Source organism: Struthio camelus, chromosome 22, assembly GCF_040807025.1.
Source record: "Struthio camelus isolate bStrCam1 chromosome 22, bStrCam1.hap1, whole genome shotgun sequence".
Lineage (NCBI taxonomy): Eukaryota > Metazoa > Chordata > Aves > Struthioniformes > Struthionidae > Struthio > Struthio camelus.
The window spans coordinates 7,688,769-7,712,978 of NC_090963.1; the positions used below are offsets into that span (position 1 = coordinate 7,688,769).

The 24,210-nt window shown below is 42.8% G+C and overlaps 1 protein-coding gene across 5 annotated transcripts in view; it reads right to left on the bottom strand.

The window, feature by feature from the left end:
• FLI1 (Fli-1 proto-oncogene, ETS transcription factor) overlaps positions 1 to 24,210 on the bottom strand; it is a 96,039-nt gene that overhangs the window by 3,006 nt on the left and 68,823 nt on the right. For 3 of the 5 annotated variants that reach the window (XM_009680421.2, XM_009680422.2, XM_009680424.2), the window contains 4 exons: positions 18,413 to 18,481; positions 3,472 to 3,537; positions 2,083 to 2,145; positions 715 to 762 (listed from right to left, as the gene is read on the bottom strand). In XM_009680421.2, coding sequence (XP_009678716.1) covers positions 715 to 762; positions 2,083 to 2,145; positions 3,472 to 3,537; positions 18,413 to 18,481 — 246 coding nt within the window. The remainder of the gene's footprint in view (positions 1 to 714; positions 763 to 2,082; positions 2,146 to 3,471; positions 3,538 to 18,412; positions 18,482 to 24,210) is intronic. The other 2 variants (XM_009680425.2, XM_068916604.1) reach the window with 1 other exon arrangement.

A 24,210-nucleotide genomic window follows, 5' to 3' on the forward strand; every position in this document is an offset into this window, starting at 1 on the left:
TTTCCTTTCCAGCTGAGCTGAGTTACATAAGATTATGTCTTCCCCAGACTAGGCGACTCCTAGTTTTATTCCATGTGGTTATACTAACAGCAAAGGTAAAGAACCTTATGGGGATGCTTCCTCACAAGCGTTCAGTCCCATTCCAGCAATAAACAGATTTGTCATCAATATCAATACAAAATGCCTACAGTTGTCATCCTCTAATGATGTAGTCCAGTTTTTTGAATCTCCGTGACTGCTCCGGAGCAGTATATTAGCTTGTTTAGTTCAAGTAAGATTTATTCAAAGTTTTTTCACAAAAGTCAGGGTCAGTCATCCTGCTGCGACTTTCAGAGTCGTTTTGTGCCCTCCTTTGCATTAATCCTTAGCTGGTATTGGAGAACTAACCTACCCTGCCAATCTGAGAGACTCAAATTCTAGTCCTGTATAAGGCTGTCCTTAGGGAATGCTAGTTTTGTGTAAGCACATTCAGGAAGGTGATTTCGTTCAGGTAAAGATGTTGCACGGCTTTCCTCACTTTACTGTAAGGATTTTTGTGGAAGCAGTTGTGAGACCACAAGTACTAAAACCAATGGCCCTGACAGCTTACCTAAATAGTGGAGGACAACAGCTACTCATCTAGTAGTCTGGAGCAGTAGATAACAAGAAAGCTAACTCCTCTGATAACAGAGGATTGCCTTCAAAATGGTGGTTTGAGTTTAAAGGTGAACTCACCTGGATTGGCAAGACGGCTACTAGTGGGCCCCAGGATTTGATAGGGATCTAAAATAATAATAATAAAAGAACAAAAGCTATTTTAACACATGTTTTATCAAAAAAGAAACAAAACTTCATTATTACTTATTCTGGAAATGTAAAAAATTTTTCACGTTCTTTCTTTACTTGTACTGCCTTTTTCTAGCATTAGGGGTCTGGAACAGTCCTGAGGTGTTCCTTATTTCTTTTTAAGCAAACAACCACCAATTAAATATGGAATCCAGAATGGCACAGTGGTTCTGGCAGTGGTTTCAGAGTGGCCCATTTTCAACGGTCATAATCTCTTTCGGACATATCCTACACATTTTGTGTGTCAACAAGAATGTTCAGTTGTGTGGAAAAAAAAAAACAGGTGTATGCTAGTATAGCAGTAACAAATCGGAAGTGAATATATTCCTCCTAATAAAAAGAGCTCGACAGCAGATGGGATTTTCAAATTCACTTGTTAACAATTCAGTTTGGTATCCACTGAGGTCAATGAAACACTCACCCAGCTCTCCCTTATTGAAGCAAACAGAGCATTAGACAAATGAGGGTAACAGGAGTTTTATCGCTGGCTCCAATGAGGCTGAGTGTTTCTTGAAAACCTCACAATGCATTTATTAGGAACGAATTCCTTCTCGTTTTGTGGGGCCTCCACAGCCCTAATCTCTACCCTTCTCTTTGCTTCTCTCTGTTTTTTGGTGATTTGGATCTATAGCATTTGCTCGTGGATTGAATTGATGCCAAAAGAACCAACCCCCTAAAAAAAAAAAAAGATAGAAAGCAGCTGTGCAAAGCAGAGAAGGTGGTATTTAGCTTTTCAAAAGCCCCTTGGGAAACTAGCAGGAAACATTACTGCTTGCTGTCCAACAGGGTTTGCTTTTCTTATTTGGACTGCTTTGACACTGGGGAAGCCCTGTTGATTCTAATTGGAGATACTTCCACTGAACATTGTTGCAACAGAGGTTTGGAGGTAAGAAGCAGACACGCCACCACCGCAGCACAAACAACTCCGTGCCCCAAACTGCATCAAGATCTATTACGCTGCATGTTGTGATGCTTCAAAGGAGATGCTAAAGCAACTGATGCTAGGCATTGCGTGTGACTCAGCTGAAACAAGGATGTTTCTTTTGAATGGGGAAGGACAACGCAGTAAAATAGAAACAGTTTGGAACAATTGCTGTCACTACTTGGTCACATTTGACTCATTATTCTGAGACTTCCCTGTAAGGCTCTGCTTTTTGTCCTACGCTCATGATTACTGCTGCTTGACACGTTTATCCTCCCAATCTAGTACAAATATAAATACTTAGCAAATGCAGTGGGGACACAACTAACAGTTACCTGGTTGGGGCCGTTGCTGTTCTGTTGTCTTATTCACATTTTGTGTCCCTGCAACAGGAGGGCCTGTAAAAACAGGAAAAGATCTTATATGTACAGGAACAGAAGAGAAGGAATGAACAGAGAACAAAATACATACAACACATACTGAACAGCAATAATACAGAGATTGCGATGGGAAATGTTTTCTCATCCTAAAAACTGATATATTTGAGATTTCACTGGATAATTATTAAAAATCTCATTATAACATAAAAAGTATGCAGTCTAGACAAGGAAAAATATTATGTAGATGTTTTATTCATTTTCCAGTTTTTGTTATAACTTAATGGATATCCTAATTTACATCCATGTTTTGAACAGAAAATTGGAAAAAAAATTAATGTATAAATTTTGACCCTCTTCCATGTTGGAACTTTTTCCGTATCTTTTAGAAATGGGAAAATTTTTTACATCAACCCTTTTATGCAAAAAGTTGTTTTTATCAATTGAAACACTTAGTTGAAAATATCATGGCCATGATCATGATTTCTATAAATCAGGTCAACGTTGACATCTGCTTCTCCTAGTCATGTAATTGCTGATAGCAGAAAGCTGTAACTCAAAGAATAGTCTTCACATTCAGAGTGCACATACTTCAGAAAGCTGCAAAGCAAATGAAATGTAATCTGACCACCTGGTTCTGCCACATTTATTCAAACCCTGTAGTATCTTGCTGAGAGCCAAACGTGCCCATCTTGCACTGCTGTACAGGGATATGCCCCAGCAGTGGAAGTAGGGGAAGAGTATGGCTTCATACCAGCTGCTTATGTTAACTAAATACAATCTCTAGAGGTAGGGAACCGATATTTCTAAGGAGAAGTCAGCTCATGACCCAGAGTCTACTGTGTACTCAGGGACACAATAATAAGAAAAAAACCTGTTGCATGAGTAGGGGCTCGTTCATTTAATAATCTCAAAGTAACTTAGTTATTAAGGGCCTGCTAGACTTCATATGTAGAATCTTACTTTCTCAAAAGTAGTAAGAAACCTTCAGAATCTGCCCAAGCTGTCTATATTTGTCCCTTAAAAAAAATTGCACCTCACTACAGGCTGGTGGATAACATGGAGTCTACCTTTGTATGGAGCATCCAGTCCTGGCCCCTTAATCAAATCCTGGAAGTGGTTTGTTCCACTGTAACAGCTGCTATCATCTTCAATACATGATTCAATTATAAAATAATCTGTGCTGATTTTTTTTCTTTTCACAATATAATTCTAGCTTTTTTATGTTATGGACTGTCCTCAAGTCTTCCACTGTTCTGCTGCTCATAACACAAGCCAGCCAAGCCCATCTTCTCCCACAGTCTCTCTTTCATTGCAGAATTTGTGATTCCCGTTGGGACAACTTACTTTTGGTGAGGCCAGAATTCATATTACTGCCCCATCCTGTTCTCCTGACTGCATCATAGGAGGGATCTAATGACAAAAGAGAACAGGCACAGAGGGGTTGAAATCAATTCTTCCCAGACAAACTTGCAAGAATCTAGCTTTGTTTCTTGGTCCCCCCAGCTTGGTAGTATACATAAACTATTGGTTTTCCTTCTCCCACATGTCCTATGCTCCCTTGGCCCCCTTACAAAGGCAAGGCCCTGCTGAATAGGCTGCAAACGCAGTGGTTTGGGACTTGTTTCCAGCACGACCCCAATCACACACCTTTGTGGCTAGGCTGGGCTCCCTCAGGCTTTCCTCCTGCTAGAGGTGACCTTGCCAGCCGTGGACCTTGCAGCAAGGGCATGAGGGCGTTTTGGGCAGTGCTCGAGCCTGGCATCTCTTGACCAGTGAAAAACCAGTCGTTACAGTCGATGGAGCTAACAGCACAACTCATCTCTCCCCAAAGCAGCCCCCATCCGCAAGACCTTCCCGGCTGCGCCGCCGGACAGGGGCGGCAGGAGGGCCGCTGCCCGTGGCCGCAGCGCTCCCCACGGAAAGCTCCGCGGGCACTTGCGCATTCCTCCAGCTCTGGGAAAGCCACTTCAGCTTTGAAATTACAGCCTTTCAGTCATCGGCACGGAAAGGAAAACAGAGGGGAGGGGAGGGGAAGAGAGGGAGAGAAAGAGGAGGAGGGAAGAGAGGGGAAAGGGGAAAAAAGAGCTCATTTAATGCGCCTGTTTTTATTTTTATTTTACTTTTTATTTGTGTGTGTGTGTATATATATTTTTTTTTTTTCTAGAAACCGCAAACCCCACTGCAAATAGATCAGACTGAAAAACAAACTGCTACGGTTTCAGCCTGGTACAAAGAGCGCGTCGGGCCATCTCTGCAGAGGGACAGGAGGCTGCAGCGGCGGCCCCGGGCAGGCGGGCCCTGGAAGGGAGCCGGTCGCCGCTCCCGTGGCCGGCCCTGGGAGCCGAGCTGGATGCTGGCTCGCAGCCTAGCGCTGCCGGGGTGCTCTGTGCCCAAGCTCAAGCCTCAGCAGTTGCCATCGTTGTAAATAAGCAAAGCTGTTATTTGCATGTGTGGCATTTTTCCTTGCCGGGAACCCATCGTGCAAACGCTGCCGCATCCGAGCGCACCCAGAGCTTGAGCTGCTGCTGACTGAGATCGGCACCAAACGGACGAGGCCTCAAGCAACCACTGGCTTTTCCCATGTCCCCTTTGCAGCCAGTCTCTGATTTTCATTTCTCCCCTGGGAAATCTTTCAGAAGTATTACAACTAGAGCTATTAGGGAAATGTTTTGGGAAATATTTTAAGGAAAAAAAAAAACAGTTCTGAATTGGGAGAGAAAGACAAAACCTCAGAAATGTCCACAGATCAAGGTGCTGATGTACATTTTGGGCTATCTCAACCAAAAATAGTTTTATCATTATGTAATTTTAAAGCAAAATGTCACTTACATGGTGATCCTTTGTTAAAAGTAGAGGTAGCAATTACTTTTCCAACAGAAGAATTCTTTCAGATTGAGGGGGAAAAATCCTTTCTAAAAAGTGGCAAAATTAACTTTGAAAATTTTCTTTTTTTTCTGATTTTTTTTTGGGGGGGTGTCAGAAAAGAGATCAGAGTTAATCAACTGCTAAAAATGGGTTGGTTGATTCAGACGCATCAGTATGTCTTGAGTAAACAAATAGGCCATCATCTGGATAGATGATCATCCTCCTCTTCCAGATGGAGAAACTTTGGCACAGAAGAGGACTCTGCTTTGCTCGCAGTGTCACAGAAAAAGAGTGTAAAATGCATCTCCTGAGGGTTTTTTTTACTATTAAGTGACACTATTATAATCAGATGTGCTGGCCAGGTGTGTATTGCAGTGCCTGCTTAGGCTTTAAAGGAGCAAGGCTTGGCCCTCCAGATGGATTTGGCTGAGCCTGTCCAAAATTATGTTCAAGTCATGAATCGTTCAGAAGCTCCCTGAATGGGTTCCCTTGTAGCGTACATTTTAGGTCTTAAAATGTCAGCCTAGAAGGATGGTATGCATGTGACTCAGCCCAGATTTAATCCAGATTTAATGCACCTCAGATGATTCCCTTTGCCTCACTTTTCCACATATAGGATGGATTAAAGGTACTTCTCTATCCCACTGGAGTAATGTGTGGGCATATATATGGGCGGCTGCACTTGTCCTGTTATGATGAGGCCTAGCTATGAGTATGACTGCAACGGTGAGAAGGGTTAAACAAGGCATTCAGCAACGCAGGCACTGCTATTGAAACAGTGTGTTCACTCAAACAGTGCAAGTTTCTAACGTTTTTCTCTCTCTCTCTTAAAAAAAAATCAAATTCACTAAGCTATTTTTGTTTTGCTTTCACAAAAATCTGTGCAACGTAAATGAACTACACCAGCCCTCCCGGCTTCCAGGCCCAGACTCTAAAGCTGAACGTGTTTAAAACAAAATGGAAAAGGCAGGGCCAGGGAACCTATCCAGAGACTCGAGTTTCTGCAAAAACAATATCGTTCTCAGGACCTGACGCCCAGTGGCTCGAAGAGATTCTACAGAACTCCAGCCAGACGGTTGGTTACAGGCAGAGTCTTATCTGTCATTAAAACCACTTGGATTTTACACCAAGACTTGCCGAGCTGGGGAAATTCAATTAAAAGATTTAGGCTGAGGTCCTCTTTGGGTGTAAATCAGCAAATAGCTACAGTGAAATTAGGGGCCAATTTATACTAGCTAAGGATCAGGTCCCTAAGTCTGTTTTAGACTTAAAAGGCCCAGTGGAACAACAGTCCTATGACAAATGTGTGTTCAAAACAAAATGGAATTAAAGAGCACAAAATAAATCATAGATGCTTTCAAGAAATGTCATTCTGCAGCTGTCTGGTTTATGTCCAGAAATTCCCCAGAATGAATGCATACTCTATTATGAGTAAGGTAAAGGATATTAATAACGCTTTGCACTTTCACAGCACCTTTCAACTAAGGATCTCACAGCTTTGCAAACTTTCACACTCATAGCACGCCTGGGAAGAAGGTTAAATATCATTTTATTTATTTACATGCATAAATGTACTTTCCTAAGGCTTTAGCTGCTTTTTCCAGATGAAGCGCCTTTCCCAGAAGTCGGACTGTGTGGAACAGAGCATGTAGCATTGGTCTCTGGACCTCCTCTAACCTTTGTCTGTACTTTCTCAGTCCAGGTCTCACCTCAGCTCCTGCCACCCACTATGCCATTTGGACTTTCTCATCCTCTGCTGGGTACCTCCCCTTTCAAAGCCTATTGATTCCCACGGAATCGGATGTAAATGTGAAATAACGCGACTGCTAGGCTATGCAGAAGGCTAGGAAAAGGCTCAGAGCATCTCAAAATCCCTGAGATCCCGACTGGGCCTTAGGCAGGTTGTCCTATAAAGTTCAGGAGATGAGCGTATTATCTGTGTCTCTGGAGTTTCTCCTTGTCAGACTGTCTGGTGCGACAGGGGGCCATAATGTAAGGGGGAAGTTGATGAGTGTGCCCCAGGGATCCCCTTGATGAGTTTGTGGGACATGGAGGAGGAGAAAGGCTGCATATTATACTGCATAAGTGTAGGAGTCACGTCATTGCAGTCAGGAAGATAAGGCAGGCTCTGCTGAACCACAGACCCACCTTTACCGATCCCTCTTCCCCATCTCCTTTTTCTCATCTCACAGCTTGAATATTAGTTTGCTCCTGTTCCCAAAACCTCTGGATCATATTTGGCCTAAATAACTTCATAGGCTCAAATACTGCCGTGGGCTAGGGTCAGATGGACAGTCACCCACAGGCTCATTTTCTAGGAAACCAGGTTTAAAATCCCCACACAGATTTTCACGCCACAATGAAAACCATCCCAGATGTCTTGCAGTCCTTTAAGCTTGAATGCAGTCCCATAAGCAAGACGTTAGTGAAGCTGTGTTTAAGATATGATATATTAGAAAGTAAATCCTCCCTCAAAAGCTTTAAAAAGTTTTTTTTTTTTTTTAATTTAAAAATAGTCTTTTATAAATCTTAAAGCTTAGGGTGGGGAGAGAGATGTGAGGGGGGTTCAGCTGTACAATAGGCTCACAGTGCCTGGCCTTCCTGAGCTGCTCAGTGAGTGCTGACAGCCCTTCATCCTGCTCTCCCCCTAGGAACCTTATTCAGTCAAACCAGATTCAGACACAAGTTTGTGCTACTAGCCCTGATAAGGCTTTCCAGGGGAAGGATGGCCATGGGACCTCTAATGTGTTTCAGGCCTCCTCGCTCTAGGATCGATACAGTGGGGCTGGCTCATGTATGGACTAAACACTTAATAGGCACTAGAGGAAGATCTTATCCAAAATACTATCTCTCTTGGCGTAGCAGCATCTAATTCCCAGTCAGGCTGGGAAGGAAAAACATGGCATATTGCAATCACTAGCAACAGCGGCAGCTCTTCTGCAGCCAAGCACCATCTGCTTTGTGAACGGCTGGAGCTCCCTGTCAAGGTGGGAAGTGACTGGTCTGAACATTGGCTCCCTCTGTCAGACCCCTGAGCAGTATCATGCAGGAGTTAATGCCGTAGCCATGGGACTGCATGTCCGAACTGAACAGGGTCCTGAAATGCCATACTCTCTGTAATACAGCAGTGTCCAGATGCTGAGCTATGCCTGTGCAACTACTATCCCCATCACACTTCCCATGCGAGGAGCCCTGGGAGGTATTAGAGAGGCACCTAAAAAGTGCTAGAAATCATGCTGTCACATATCACAGGCCAAATCCCAATGGGGGACTGCAGGGCTGAGCATGCTTGAAATCTCCCAGGAAGCCTTCGTCCCCCGAGATGGGATTTCTTCCTGGAGACGACTTTTGTAGAAGTTGTCTGGTAATACACGTATGCAGCAAACTCACAGGGGCACCTAGGTTTCCCAGCGTGGTAAGTGCTAAGCGATAGAAAGAACCCACTAATCCCTGCCTAACGGAGCTGATACGTCCAAAGAGATTAGTCAGACAAAAGATGGAGCGGGATAAGAGCTAAGCTGACTTGTCTTAAGTCATAGGGGCAGAGCTAGGAAGAAGATAAATGCAAGTCTCCCAAGTCCCAGCAGATCATCTAACAACTTACTTATGCTGCCTCTGTTTTCTTTTGAGACATACGGGCAGCCTCTGGCCAAGTCTGTCATGCTGTCTCAGCTGAATAATAAAAATGATAATAACTGTAGTCATTTTGTCATCTTCTTTTGGAGTCTTACCATGAGATCTTGGGGTGCTTTACAAAGAAGACCCAGTTTACATTATGAAAAGAACCTGAAATACAGAAGGAACTGCTCCTGAATACCCCATCTTATCTACTCTGAAAGACCATGGGGTCCATAGCTACAGTGGGTTAGGGAATGCAGGCATCTTATTTCCAGACAGGACTTGGCCTTACAGATTTCGGTGATGCAAATCAGGGGAAGGAGAAGGCTGCAAATTTGAAACGGGCAACGGGATCTATGAGATTCTTCATGCAGAACCCATTGTGGTTTTTGCAATGAGTCCTTCTGCTTCAGAAGGAAGAAAGATCCTGGCTTGGTGGCTGGAATTTAAATTAGCTTCTCTAAATAGGGAAAGCAGAACCAGGTGTCCTAGGGGAGCCAGACTTGTGATTAATCTAAGTGGTCACTTGGGGTCTATTTTGCAGCAAGTAGTTTAGAGAGAGAGAAAGGAGGGCATAGGACGTCTTTGCTTTTCCTCCTGAAGTGGGGTTGTGTGTGGTGGCTAGCACTGGCACTATTCGGGTATCTTGGAAAAGTCCCAGCCTAAGCACACGGGAACAAAAAAACACTAGTGCTGCAAACCAAACATGTAAGCGAGGCCTGCCAAACTTCCAAGCATCCAGCCCTCGCACTCCCATCATTTAACCTCCTGGAGTTCACATTGAAGAGGTGGGGTTGTGTTTAAAGCCAGTTGGAGAGAAGAATCCCAGACTGTGGGTTTCTGGAGGGGCAAGGAAGCCAAAGACACCTCCGACTCCTCCTAGAAACATTAGAGGCATTGTTTTAAATGACAGCAGCAAATATAAAGATTATAGACTCTTCCCAGGCCCCCTCTGGCTCAAAGGGTATGTACCAAATGCTCAATCCATACAGAACTGGAGAGCAGAATGGGATGTGAAGAGTCCTATGGCCTAGTTAAAACTGCTGTGAGAGATGGTTCACACCAATCAGTAATTCACTTCTCATAAGATTAGTCCTATGGTATGCCGAGGGAGGAATTATTATGAGTTACGGTTGCCTGAACTGCGTACACCGATGCCCTGGAATCTCACCCACAAAGCTGATTGTCTTGCAATGAATTACTTTTCAAATTACTATTTCTGCTAGTTATAAGAATTTCCAGCATGTAACCCCTATGTCGTGCTGTACGTCATTCACAACAAGTATTACGATGACTGTTCTCATGATTTTGTACGACTTTCCAGTACCTTCGAGCCCCTGCTTCAAGCTCACAATGTCCTGCTCCTCCTGCTAAAGCAAGCTACCACTAACATCAGCAGTACAGGGACCAGATGTAGAACTAAGTAATTCTAAGTCTCTCCAGTAAACACTTTGCACTAGCTGAGTGCCAAAATAATTGTAAACTACATCCACTTCAGCGTATCTGTTTTACTGCCACATTATTATACGATTTGATTACTTCACAATTTTTGAAAAACACATTTATCACCAAACATCTCTACATTGCTATTGATCTGTTTTACAGGTGAGGAACTGGCGCACAGAGATCAAAGTCCAGGCTTGTAACACACACACTGATTTTTTGACTCCAAGTCATCTCGAACAGAGTGAAACTGGCCTAAGTAACTTGTTGCATTTACTTAAGAAATCTGTGGCAGAGCATGGAAGTGAGGAACAGGTTTAACACGCTGACCACTGTGGAGGTAGCTGAGAGCCCTGAATCTGCATTGCTGTGCTTATGGAAAGGCAGAACGTAGCTATCAAACATTTCCAGTTTAACTCCTATTCTAGATCCAGTTTGGGGTTAAATTACCATGGCTCAGGCCCGCTTATAATTTCCAGCATCAGCCAGGGTCTGGAGTTGTGTGCGTGCACAAAGCTAGAATTTGGGATTTTCAGAGGGGATTCATTCAGCTTGCACAGCCTGAGGCATGCTTAGGGCATCTCTGATCCCTTCCGCAGCAGGTCACTCCTGCTTGTGCTCTCTGATCCCTCTCCCTCATCAGATGTCGCCTGGCAGGGTGACACGGAGGAGTTGCTACACACAGCAGTTCCAGAGCCTGCAGTGCTGCTCCCCCGCTCAGAGGAGTGCTCCTGCCTCCAAAACTTGGAGTCACTCCCTATTTGCTTTGGGCCATAGGCGACAGCCCCCAGTTGTGCGAGTGTGGCTAGAAAAACATCCCAGAGCCGTGCAGCGGTGGAACTTCCTGATTCATGTCTGAGTTGCCCTGTGCAAAGCTTACAAAGACACATTATGAAGAAAAGGAGGAAGTACTGAGAATTTTTTTGTTGTTGCTTTTTTTAATATCGGCAGCAGAAGTCCCGATGCACAGGCCATGATGAAGACTGAAGTATGTGCCCTAAGAATCCCTCCCAAAGCCTGCTTTGAAAGGCAAACAGTCACTTTTCAATTAGCACGCGCAGTCACATACACGTTACTGAGACGTACAGTCCTGCGTGCACGAATCGCCACACGTCTGCGCGTGCGTGCATGCAGACAGGCGTGCTCCTGTGCAGAGATGCAGACAAACAACTTGCATATCCTGAAAGGCAAGTTGCTGAACACCCGTTCACACCTGTATACTCGCACTCATCCAAAAGAGAAACATATACCAATAACTGTGTGCGCAAATATGCAAACAGCACCGTGTAGTCCCAGAAACAGGAGAAAACCCAGCACGTTTGCAGCATACGCTTATTGAAAAAGACACAAACACAAATGGAGAAGTAAGGAGAAAGAAAGGCGTATTCATGGAGAAAAAAGCTAGACGCAGCAATACACACATGAGAAAAGGGAAGAGAAGACACACATGCGCACACTTTGCAGCTAGCGTTTTTACAGCGGTTGCCCATTTAACCCATTATCAAGAAACAAATTTACTCTTGTCTTAGGAAACAGCCAAAGTGGTTCCAAGAGCTTTTCAAAGGAGGGACTGCACCCCAGCAAATGTGTAACCCACACACACATGTGCAATAACATTGCTTGCAGTGCACCCTAGGCAAAAAAATAATAGCTCTTTTGCTGGGAGAAAAGGAAGGATAATGGTTACTTAGAAAGTGCTCCAGACAAGCTGTCAGGTTGAATTCAGAGAACTGGAGTCTACTCTGGGACAGCGCTGGCTCAGGGTGATCCCTTGTGAGTTGGGTTTCCTGCCTGCTACAGCTTAAAGACAACGATTCTTTGTTTCCAGTTTTTCTGGTGAAAAAACACACGGCTGCCTCCGAAGAGGGTCAGGGAGAAAGCAGACAAAACACTAACTCTGGAATTTCAAAGGAAAACAATTAAAAAAAAGGAAGAAAAAAGAAAAAACCAAGAGCGCTAGCTACTGTCTCTCCTGAAATCATAAATCCTCGGGTTGGCCACACAGTCGCAATATCAAGAAACACCAAAAAAGCTGCTACAGAGCTAAATATGGATAAGGGATATTTCATCACCAGGCACACAAATATCATCAACAAATGTTGCCGCATGTTCAGGCCAGTCAGAGGGCATGAAGCTGCTTTCTGACATGAATAAGACCAGAGGGCTTATAACCTTTTCTGCGAATGAGGGGCCTTGCCGAAACGCTGGAAAGAGCAGTTTACTAGAAGTGGTCAATCTTTTTCAAATGACAACCTCTTAGAACTGAAAAATGGCCTTTTTAAGAGAGGAGTTTTATGCAGGAATTTGAGGCTGTTTTCCTGTGGGAACCAAGCTTATGCAATCCTGCTGCTCGCGTGTCTGTTTTACCCTCTCTCACCAACCCCCAAAGCTTTTGAACCTGTCACCTGGTTGCCACCAAATCTGACAAGGTGGAGAGGTGGTGGGGGGGAGGTTAGTGAGTTCCTGCCAGTTTAAAGGAAACTGCTGGGGAAAGGGGAGAGAGCTTGCAGCCCCTGACTGGGAGAAAAACAGCAGCCTGATCTCATATTTTATTAGATATCGGAGAATCTGCATGAGGGAGAGCTTATTAATGCTCTAACATCAGGAGAGTCTTTCTTTAGGAGCTCACACCAAACATGGGTTACAAACCAAAGCAAACCAGGCTACTTTTGTTTCAGTGCTCACTGCTTTGTTTATCTTTTAATTTGCCAACTTGGAGCAAAACATGGAAGCAAATACACCTTATACCCAAGCAAACAACCTTATTGTTCACATGAATGCTTTTGTAACGCCTAACAGCTACTAGCTCTCATTACCAAGACTAAATCCTTAAAACTAGTCTCCTACATCTGTATTCATGTATTGACATACAACTCTCTCCCTTCCTTCTCTGAAATCCCAGGTTGTGCATCAGCCTTTCCTGTGTCCTTTTGCAAAGGCAGATAGTTGCTTGTATTTAGGCTGGATTTACGAGGCTTTGGGCTATCTCTGATCTACCACTATTCTAAGCCGATTACATTGCCTTAGGCTGAGACTAAAGTATGAAGGGGACAATGCTGGAGAAGGATGAAGACTCCTGCTGTGTGCAGCATTTTAAACAAGACAATATGTAACCTGCAATCAGCCAAACAGCCAATCGCTCCACTAAATTCTTGCACACAACACATTGCTATGGCTCTTACCAGCCAAGCCTTCCTTCATCCTGTGCTGACAACTCGCTGCTCAAATACCCACCTAACTGTTAATCTACATATATGGCGATGTGTTACATATACAACACCAGATACATACACATGTTTGCTTAGACATATGCAATTTTGCACATCAACATGTAACAATTCTGCCTGTTTGGAAATGGACGGCACTGTCCTGCTAAGAGCTGCTCAGCACTTGGCTTCCGCTCCTTTACACCATTTAGGCTTGTGTATTAAACATGCGAGTTATGCAGACCCAGATATGCTTAAAAATAAGCATGGACTTAAAAAGTGTGTTGGACTGAGGCCAGAATGCTCACAACCATACAGGACACGGCACTTTGGCCTTCAAAATGCTCTTGTATGTGAATAACTTTCCGTTTCCCTGCGGAAACCTTCTTCAATGACACCATTCTGAAGGCGAGCAATTTAAAATCTCCGTGGACTTGTGCAGATAATGTAGTCTCAGATTCTCCTCCTGTGTCTCCAGTACCTACAGTAGGTCAGTCATTTCTCCAAACAGTCATGGAAAATGAAACAGACCATCTCTCCAGTAGAGCCCTGGGAGTGGGACACAAATCTTTCCATTCAGCAATGAGAGCAACCTCATTTCATTTTCCAGAAAATTGTTCTCTAGCCAAAAAATACTGGTGATTTTCATTAGAGCAATTTATTTCTCAAAGGCAGCTGAAGACAATTTGTACCAATGACGCTAAATACCATACTTTTGAGTGTTTATGAGGCTGAGGAGCAAAGCAGCTCAGGCAGCAACGAGAGCGCTTTGAACACCACAGAAGGATTCTACCTGTATGATCTGAGAACAAAACGAATATGTTTTGTGCACCAACTGTCCACATTTACAGTATCTGCTACTGCCACGAAAGCGCTTTAACTCTCCTGAAGTAGTGCGTCAGGTTCTTCTGGCATGTAGAGCTGGCATTGCAGAAGAGAAGTGAGAGGGAGAGAAAATGGAAAGAAAAGGGGGGTAAAGTCTCCAGCTGCAGCTAACCAAGATGGTTCTGCTGTCTCCAGAGCCATGATATGAAACCCTGTCCTGGCTACTACCCTCACCAACTTCCCTCTGGTGCTCTGCACCCGGAGCAGCTACACGGCAGTCTGGGCTAAAGCACAGACTATTGCTCCCGGGTGATGCTGTCACTGCTGCAGCTACAGAACATGCCCTGCTGTGTCACGCAACAGACTGGGGAGAGGGCAGCAGCCACAGGCTGCATCCATCGCAGCCTCCGAAACACGTGCATCTGTCCGTGCTGCAACTGTACCTTTTTTTGCCATGTAGATTGTTTTTTATAGTATGCAGATGGACTATGATTCATAAAGCATAGTGAAACCATATGCAAATAGCATATAGCATTCCCCTGGAATTTGCAAAATTACAACAAACAGGTTATTTGTATTTGTTATGCGATCTTAAGAGAATGTGTAAGAAAAATTACAGTAGGAGTGGAGAAAATAGTATTTTTTTTCCTGTCCCTGACATGTATTATATTGTTCCATCATGCCCTCCTGCTCTCCTTTAGAATCCTCAAGGAGAAGTGGTTAGAAAAATTTGCCTGTTTTCATTTCATAGGGGGAGAAGAAGAAAATAAATTTACACAATTAATAGATTAAAGATGCATTAACATAAAAATCACATTTAATCTTCTGAGGAGCTAAGGAGACAATAAAATATCTTAGGAAAAAATATATGATTTTTAACCTAAAATTCCTCTTTCAAAGGAACACCATCATCTCAGGACCCATGAAAAGACTTAAAAGGAAGCAAGGAAAATCTTGTTGTTTAACAGGCTAGACGAGGCTAAGGAATTCCAAGTCCAGTTTTATGTCCATCAGAAATTTTTTGAGTGATACTGGACAATCACTTAGCTCTGCCCCCCAATTCCTTATCTGCGAGCCTGTGATGTTCACATGTTTTTTTATCCTGCCATCTTATCTCACCAATAATATCTGGAGCATGAATCAGTTTCAGCAGGTTGACATGGGTCACCATATCCTAGAACAGCATGCAAATGCTAAATGAATGCAGAGGTAATTTCTGCATTGTAGGAAAAGATGGAAGAGGACTACATGGGATTTCAACATTTCTCTGCTATTTCTTAATTTTTATTTGTATATCCCATGGGTATGTATAGTCCTTTATTGACAGATGATGAACATACCACATAAACTAAAAATGCCTCGCTGACAGAAATCAAATGCAAGTTTCTATCAGCTGCACTACAGAAACACACTTGAGGGCAGTAAAAGTGGAGGGAAAGGGAAAAACATTTTTTCCCTCAAATTTCTTTCTGCTTGAGTGACTCTAGGCCCAACTTGCAAAGATAACAAGTATAAAAAATTTCAGAGGAGTGCAATTTTACCCAGAGCATTTCTCTTTAATAAAAATCTCAGCTTTCTTCCCTTTTTTTAAGCAAGCACCTGGCCTGAGACAGAAAGAGCACGGTCTTGGATGTGTGCGTATGTTTATGAGGGAAATAGAGGGGCAGCACGTGCATGTATGTCTGCTTTATTCAAATAGGACCTAGCCAAGCTTTTATTAATTTTAAATAGATGACTGTGAGCACAGGAAGAGTCAGTGACAGAAAAGCCTCAATGGCTTTGTCTCTGTAATGTTCTATGTTTTATCAACTAACGCCTGTCTTGGAGAGAGAGAGAGAGAGCAGCATGCTAGGGAACAGACAGCTCAAGTGGATGGTTATAGGTTGGACAAAAGGAGCTGCTGCAAAAAGCAGCACTGATATTGTGTCCAGGGTCCAAAACAGATGCTGGAGATGAAATGCAGCATGGTGCAGCGAGAGAAGTGCTGACTCCGAGAGCACTGCTGGTCAATGAAGCAGCCAGACGCACCATGCAGAAGCTTGTTAGATGTGTGATCGCAGTTTGCTGTAGCCTTTCAGGGAAATAGGGGTTTTGTCCCTCTCTCCAGCTGCTTAAATAGAAGACTTTTTGCCTTCTCCCACTACCCACTGAAATACAAACTTGTGGCTCATCAGTGAAACCATGTTGTCCTAAAAATGTTTACTGCTAGGCAAAAATCCTGTCTCAGAACAAGAGCAGGATGCTTCTAGGTGGATTATCTCATGCATGAGATTTCAAACTTTTCACTAAAGTTTTTCAAATGGAAGAGCTGAACCCTGTTCAGTGAATGAAACCAATGTTCCTGTGGTTACAGTAGGGGAAGGACAACCAAACTCAAGGTTCCTAATCCTAGGCACCGTGAAAGCAAGTTATAGTGCATAGGACAGGATTTCTGATCTTCAACTCGCTAGTTGTTCTTTATCAAGACAACTATCTCTCTGTGACTTACTTATCTAGATAAGGGATGTGCATCATACCCATCACACCAACTCTCATAATTTTATCATGACCGAGAATCCAGGTTTTCATTAAAAACAAGAAAAAAGAAAAAGACTATAGCTGCAGAAGAAAACTTGAAAAAACTGACTGAAGGACATACAAATGCAAATGACTCAAAAGCCTCAAGAAAGTGGGTGACTAACTTTTAAACCTCAAAGTTTTTAATCCCCATCTACATGATCTGTGAATCTTCAGAATTTCTAATGGCAGAAAAACTGCTGTAACTGAATGATATTTTGAAGACAAGGATTAAAGGTTCAGGCCTATATCTTAATCCTTTTGTTCTTTAGTTAGAAACTCATAAATGTTTTATTCCTAAATTTCATTAGTGGCAAAAACAGTTGTAGCAGATGCCAGAGCTGTCAACAGCAGATCTTGTCTCCGCACAGACAAGCGCTACCTGGAAGTGGCTTGAGTACCACTAATTATATACATGGCAAAGAGGAGACATCCCAAAGCAGTGGAGGGAACCTCTCTTCCTCTCCTCCTCCAACACCCCATTTTCTTCTTTCAATAACTGAATCATTGCAGGACCTCTGGAAATAAAAGAACTCAGTGTAGTGAGCACCTTTTTATGGCCCACAGTGCCAGCCAGCAGCCAGGTCTCTGTGTGCCAAAGGGTTATTGACAGGATAAGAGAATACACTTATAAAGGTGCATTCAGCCTACAAGCATGGTATCTCTGTGTACGCTGATGAGGCAAAGAGCAAACACTACATCTGTAGCTTAGAAAAGGCCCTACGTACATTTAAAAAAAAAAAAGAATGTTATGAAAAGAAATTGTAATTAGATTCAAGCTTTTTTACTGATAGCAAGATGTAATTAATAGCCTGCCAGGGAGGCCTGTGTATTTTAAAAGAGCACCTAAGTAACGCAACAAAATAAGATGATACAGGTTAAAATAGTAAAAAAGAGTCCAGCACTGTACCAAGTCTTTCTTAGCTCCCAGTCTGAGTTTTTAGCAGGATACTTGGGCTCATTGAGAAGACTCTGCAAGCCTTTTGTTCAACACAAGCGTATGGAACATATCAAAGCCCTTACTGGATGTTGATACAATTTTGATAAACGAATACTCATACACTAGAGAAACAGAAAAAAGTGGGGGAGGGAATTGCTTTGGGGGAACCAAAAACAAATCACAGAATTTCCATTGGCCAAAAAGAAAAGTCTCAAAAATTTTATTTTGGGTCAACTTAAAGGTTTAAATTATTTTAAAGTCTTAAATAAACATGCTAAATTTGGGAATCAACTGTTATTTGAAAAGAAAAGTCAAAATGTTCCAAAATGAAAGCGTCAAAAAGATATAATTGGCCACCTTCTCTGTTCGTTGAAACTACCTGCCAGATTCATTAATTGTTTTTGAAGACCTAAGTGACTTTTATTCAGTAATGTAATTTATTGTGAGAAAATTTTATCCTGCTTAACTACAAACTCACTTAGAGAGAAATACTGTCTCAGTCCTTCCTATGTGGAATATATGAGATTTAAATTGTTTCACATAAAGAACAAAGCATGCAATCAGTTCATCAACTCAGTAATACATAAGTGTAAAAACGACAAATTTATATCTTGCGCAACAGTATTGGATGGCAAAAGCATATATGTGGATTTCTGCATGAATGGTGCTGCAAATTGTGAATTATTCCATTTTAACCATGCTGTCCATGAATAAGAGATCATGCCATTTTCGTGCCAATGATATTAAAAAAAAAAACCAAACCTTCTTTTAACCCAATCAAAAACATTCTGAGAACAGAGGAAGCCAGCGCATTTGTATACAAAAGACTGACCTTCTTTGGTGGCAAGACGTGAGGAAGCTTCTGTGTGGGATGGAGTATTGTAGACCAGCAATGAGCTACCTGTAATTCAAAGAAAAGGGGTTACTGCAGTTTGAATGTAGTCTGCTAGTGGGGGAACAAAGCATGTAGGCAGAAAATGCTGTCCCTAGGATGTAAATACCAAATTTTTCACGCAGTTGGGCACACAATTTCCATGGTGGACACAAAGTTGTTCTTAAAGTGTGGTAGCCATATGTCACACACGTGCTACTGAGTGTAGACCAATGAAGAAAGTTTTAACCTGCATCAGGTGTCCAAGTAGGAGCTGAATTCTTTAGGAAATCTTACTCTGACTGCGCCTCCTCATGCCCTGGTTATCCTGATTTCTGATCCCTTATGGAAATCTGTTCTTCAGCGAATGCATCATTACATACACCCGGTCAGCAGGGTTTCCTATGCCTTCTAATAACCACTACATGACATGGCTCAGAAGGCTCTGCCATTTCTATATCTAGACTATTGGATGTCTCTCTTTCTCCTTTTGGTTTGCTTGTTGGCACTGTCAGCCCTTTGCAGCATGGACTCTCTCTTTACATAGACAGGAAGAGACCAGAAGACCTGAGTTCTGTTCCTTGCCAGCAGGACTTACTTGGTGACCCTCCCCTCTTTCCGACTATTTCTCCACTTGCAAATCAAAATGAAGACATTTGCTTCCTTCATAGAGTGCTTTGAGGTCCTCTGTTGAAAGCTGCTATAAAAAGGTAAGGTTGTATACTACATTTATGCAGATACAACACCTGTCACACCTGAGTGTCTAGAGATTACTATGGCATAGATTGTATTACAGGATGAGGAAGAAGCTTTCCTCTTTGCTAGCTGTGATAGAGAAATTTCCTGTTTGAGGAACATACAGTAGAAATGCCACAAATTGCATTGTCAGGATCCAAACATTTTTAGTGGCGCATGCTTGGTTTTGGTCTTACAGCTGCACAAATCTGATCAGTATTCCAGCATCTCTCCTGATCTGTGGGGTTTGACAGCAGCTTTCTTGATTCAGGGGGGCCTTTCGAGCCAGCCCCATCTTGAAACAAAAGTATTGCAGAGGAACACCAAGAAGAACCCATTGGAAGGGTTTCTGCTTTGTACTATCTACAGTGGAAATGTTTCTTTCTAAGCATTTCACTTTGATTCCCCTGCAAACTCCTCTGGAAACAGAGGGAGAGGCCCTGTGAGCTCTTGGAAGCCAGCATGTAATACACATTTCATGGTTGTCTAGTTATATGTATTTACCCTACATAATCTTGTGGGCTCACTTTTCACACAGATCTTTGAAAGTTTCCACTGCATGAGGTGGTGACATTTGTAATGAGGCCAAGGGCTTTTTCCAGTAAGGACTGATGATGTAAACTGGAGCAGGGCAGCTATCTTGGCATGGATGGGTATCGATGAGAAGTGCTCTTACAGACACTTTCTGTCGTTCATGCCTACACATCCCTCTGTTCAGGGAGATTCTGTACCGTTTAAGGTACTTCATAAACCTGGTCCTAAGCAAAGCACAGCAAACTGTAGCTTTCTGTGCGTGATGTGCTGCCCCTGAACATCCCCAGACTCTATGGCAGGACTAAGAATACTGCTTTTGCAGGCACTATCATACTAACTGATCAGGATCCTGCGACTAAGCTACACAGTCTCCATATTCCTCTAATTCACATGATCCCAAATAGCACTAACCTCACCTACCCCTCAGTAGTATTCACAGTATGTCTTGCTGTCCTGTGAGAGCTGAGGATTAAGCAGTTGCCTGTCAGAAGTAATAGCTATTGCAGGTGCTGGCTTTAATTAGCCCTGCGTTTGTATGGATTTCTTTTATTTCCCCAACACAAACAAAACCAAAGATGTGCACAAACCAGCTTATACACAAAGGTAGAAGGTGTTGGAAACCAGGACTTTGCTAACTCGGAAAACAAAACCTGCTCACATGAGGTAAGAGGATGGATGCAAACAGATGCTGCAACATAGAGGATGTTCCAAAAGATCAGGATGGATAAGATGGCAAATCAGGAGGGAAAGAGTGCAAAGTGATCCCAAGGACATCTTGGTTGTGAGGGTCACAGATAGCCATAGTGAGTGGTATGAAGATTCAGAGAGATTGGCTGGTCTTTTGCTGCTGCTGGAGGAATGCAACAGTTTTGTAGATGTTTTCTGGCTTTGGTATTTCTTTCTTGAGTATCTGCAGGAAACTCCTGTTCCCTGCTCTCTCTTTTTCAGGTTAATTTGAACTAGATTCTGAATGTGAAGCCCAGCCCAGCTTGCCCCAGCCAGACGGGGAAGTGCTGGGGAATTCAGAAATGCAGCTTTCTATGACTAAATAGGCTGCAAATGCTTGGTTGCCTGACTGGCTGAGAGGTGGGGGTGGGGTGGTGAATAGCACAGAATAAGCTTGTAAGATCAACCTATAGCTACTTTATGCTAAAAAATGCAGCCCAAGCCACTGGAAAGGGATGGCGCCTCCCCCAGTTTAATTGCTAAAAGTTCTCACCTTTGCCCGACAGTCTGAGGTTTCTGGTGGGAACACCACAGAAAAGGAAATGTGTTTCCTATTAAGGGTTTTCAATGAAGAAGGAAAAGGGAGAAAGCCAGAGAGACAGATCAGGACAGAGAGAAGCAGACAGACAGAGGCCAGGCTGCTCCCTCCCTTACTCTGATCATTCTTGGGCAAAACTCTGGCTGTGATGAATTTTCATTTTGTTCTTATTCCCCCTACCCCCACCTGGGGTAGGGGGAATAAAATAAAATCAGCGCTTTCTGGAAACACTGGGATTAGTAATTAAGTGCAAGGCTATTCTCCTGTAATTAATACCAAACACGTTATCTTATGGTTCCCCCCATCTTCTCCTTTCTTCTTATATTTCTTTTGTATTAATTAAAAAGGGAAATGGAAAAAGAATGAAAAACAGACAAGGAGAGTTCTTTCCCCATAAAGCCTTCCCTCTCACAAGGCAGCTCATCCTTTTGAGATGCAGGAATATCTTGGCTTCACAATCTTGAAGCCTATTTAACCTGGCAGTGTTTTTTATCCTGTCCTTATGGAGGCTGTCTGGACTTGCCCCCATAGAACCAGGGTTCCAGTGCTTTTAGCACTGAAGTTTTGCTTGGCATTAATATATGGGTCAAAACCACAAAGCAATTTTCTGCTTCCACCTTTATCCACAATCTATTCTTTCCCCTTCAGCCTCTTTTCTTTTGCACACACTGCATGCAACTGAACCCCCCCATGACTACAGAGGAAAAGGACCGGGGTGGGGGGGGTGTGTGACAGTTCAGGCTTCTTTTGATGTTCATCCCAAACATAGCATGAAAACGTCTAAATCTCCCTTCCCACTGCCCACTGAATGAATGGAGAAGATTCACCAGGCAGACTGCGTCTGAAAAAGATACCAGCACAGCAGTCAGTCAGTCTGGAGTCTGAAGGTACAGAGGAATGAATGAGAAGCAGAAAAGGACAAGGCATGGCTCTAAGTTTGACTTAATCATCACAATTCCAGACGGGAAACTGGAAGAAACCCTTAAAGAAAGATGATCTTTTAGGGAAAAAGAATGGTATATTTCCTGGAAAAACTAGTGGCTGTTTTGGGAGACTCAGACGGATAGCTTGTGCTGCAAAACTGTGTTCTGCAGGTCTGAAATTTCCTAAATATCAGAGTGTTCTGAATTTCTGACTTTAGTTTGATAGATTATGAAAACAGGAAACAACTGCACAATTCTGACCTAGACCTAAGTTTTGTCTGATGACTTTGCTTTAGTCTCATCTATATTAAATAACTCACCTAAGCTTTCTATCTCCAAAATTAAAATTGAGCTTTTGTTGAGGTCTGACAGATGCTACCTGTTTTTTTTTTTTTTCAATCTGGACTCAGATGTGCCACTATAACATATTGCATTGACTCTTTTCAGCATGCTTTCACTCTGGTCAGGAGTGTGAAAATTGAAAACCTTCTGAGGAAGCTCATTTTCAGAGCTCTTTTGCCCGACGAGCAAACAGGTTCGGAAATTTCACATCAGCTTTGTTTCCTTCTTGGTTCACAAACACCAAAGTTTAGGATCCTTTAGATGTCACAAATCCAGCTCAGCACCCTGAGAGGACAAACACCTTACGTGAGAGAGACTGGGTAGAGGTACTCTAGCCTATGGACCTCCAGCTCCTGAAAGGTCTCCTGTGTTTTGTTACCACCACCTCTTCTCCACCCTAAACAGTAATGGAGCTGATATCTCTGAAACAACCAATCTTACAAAAGGGGAAAATTCAAGGAAAAAACCCATCTCCCCATGGCACTGAGCTCAGAGGCTCGGCACTAAACATCCGCTGGAAATCAGTCTGGAAAAACAATAAACTCCTTCTGAAGGCGTTACTCCATGAGGGAGTTAACCAGCACTCCAGAAACCAGACTGCCATTAGGCAGTGCTAGGAACAGCTGTGTGGAAAGGAATGCTCTTCAGAAGGCTGCCCGACCTCCACTCAGACAGGAGCTTGCTTTAATAAGGACAGCACTCGCATGACATGTTAGAACAGCCCAAGGGGCTGAACAGAGGGAAACTTATAATCATAAAAGCTGGGAATGGACTGGGATTGAATTCTCCTTTCATATACATCTATGTAAAATTGGAATGAGTCACTTCTCTGAATCCAGCAAAGTTGCTCAGGTTTTGCACTAGCTTCATAGCATGGAAACCACGGTAGGCATTCCCCTGGCAGAACGTTATATTTTTATGATTATTATTCTACATGCATTGCAGTAGCACGTAAAGTTGCAACCGTGATTAGGGCTCCATTATACTGGGTCCTGAGAGACAGGAGACACAATTCCTGTTACACAGAATTTGCAATCTCAATAGACAAGGCAGATAAAAGGACTGAGAAGGCAGTATTATTAGCTCCATTTTACAGACTGTGAAACTGAGGCACAGAGAAATTCAGGCTGAGGTTCATCCCTCCTTCTTTCAGGCACTGAAACAGGATACCTATGCTAGGGGCCTACTATCCTGAATTTCAGTGTGCCCTTCTGCTCTTCTGCTTCTTTTCTATAGATGGAGACCAATGTGACCAGACTTCTGGTTTAAGAACTTTGGGTGCTTAAACTTAGATTGTATCAATCAGAAAGTTGCTCCTGAATAAACAAAAAGCAGCAGATGGTAGGGGCAGCAATAGAATCCAGTTCTTCAGGCTAATGCCATAAGAGTTAGGATGTTATTTCCTCTAATACTCTCTTTAAATACCCCAAGTGATGAGAAATGTAACGCTTGACACCACCACTGAAGATGCCTTCTGAAGCAATGAAGAATTTAACTCTTCTATCAACCTTTTCAAATTCAGCCTCATTCACTGATTCAAAAAACATATAACTTTCTTCATCTTTCTCTGTGACTTCTCAAGTCTTATCAACAAGACAATTCAAAACTAAGTGTCTCACTTGAGTATTTATCTTGTGGGAATTTAAAAACATTTCCGCTTACAAAGCGCCTGATTTGCCCAGCCGAAGACAGCATGCCTGTCAGAAGCAACACTTGCTTCACAAAACTGCCTTAATAATTTCCCTCAAAAGCGTGTAATTCTCTCAGCTAACCTTAGTTAGAAAGCTGTTTATACCTATGATAATCTTGAAGTGTTCTGTGAACCGAGAGCTCTTTGCTGATGAAACAGGATGAAATTTGCAAATTATTTTGGATAGGAAATTTTTTTATTGTGCAGTCACAAGGGACAAAAACCACTCAAATCCAGCAATTTGTTGTGAATCATTTCCTTGGCTCCACTT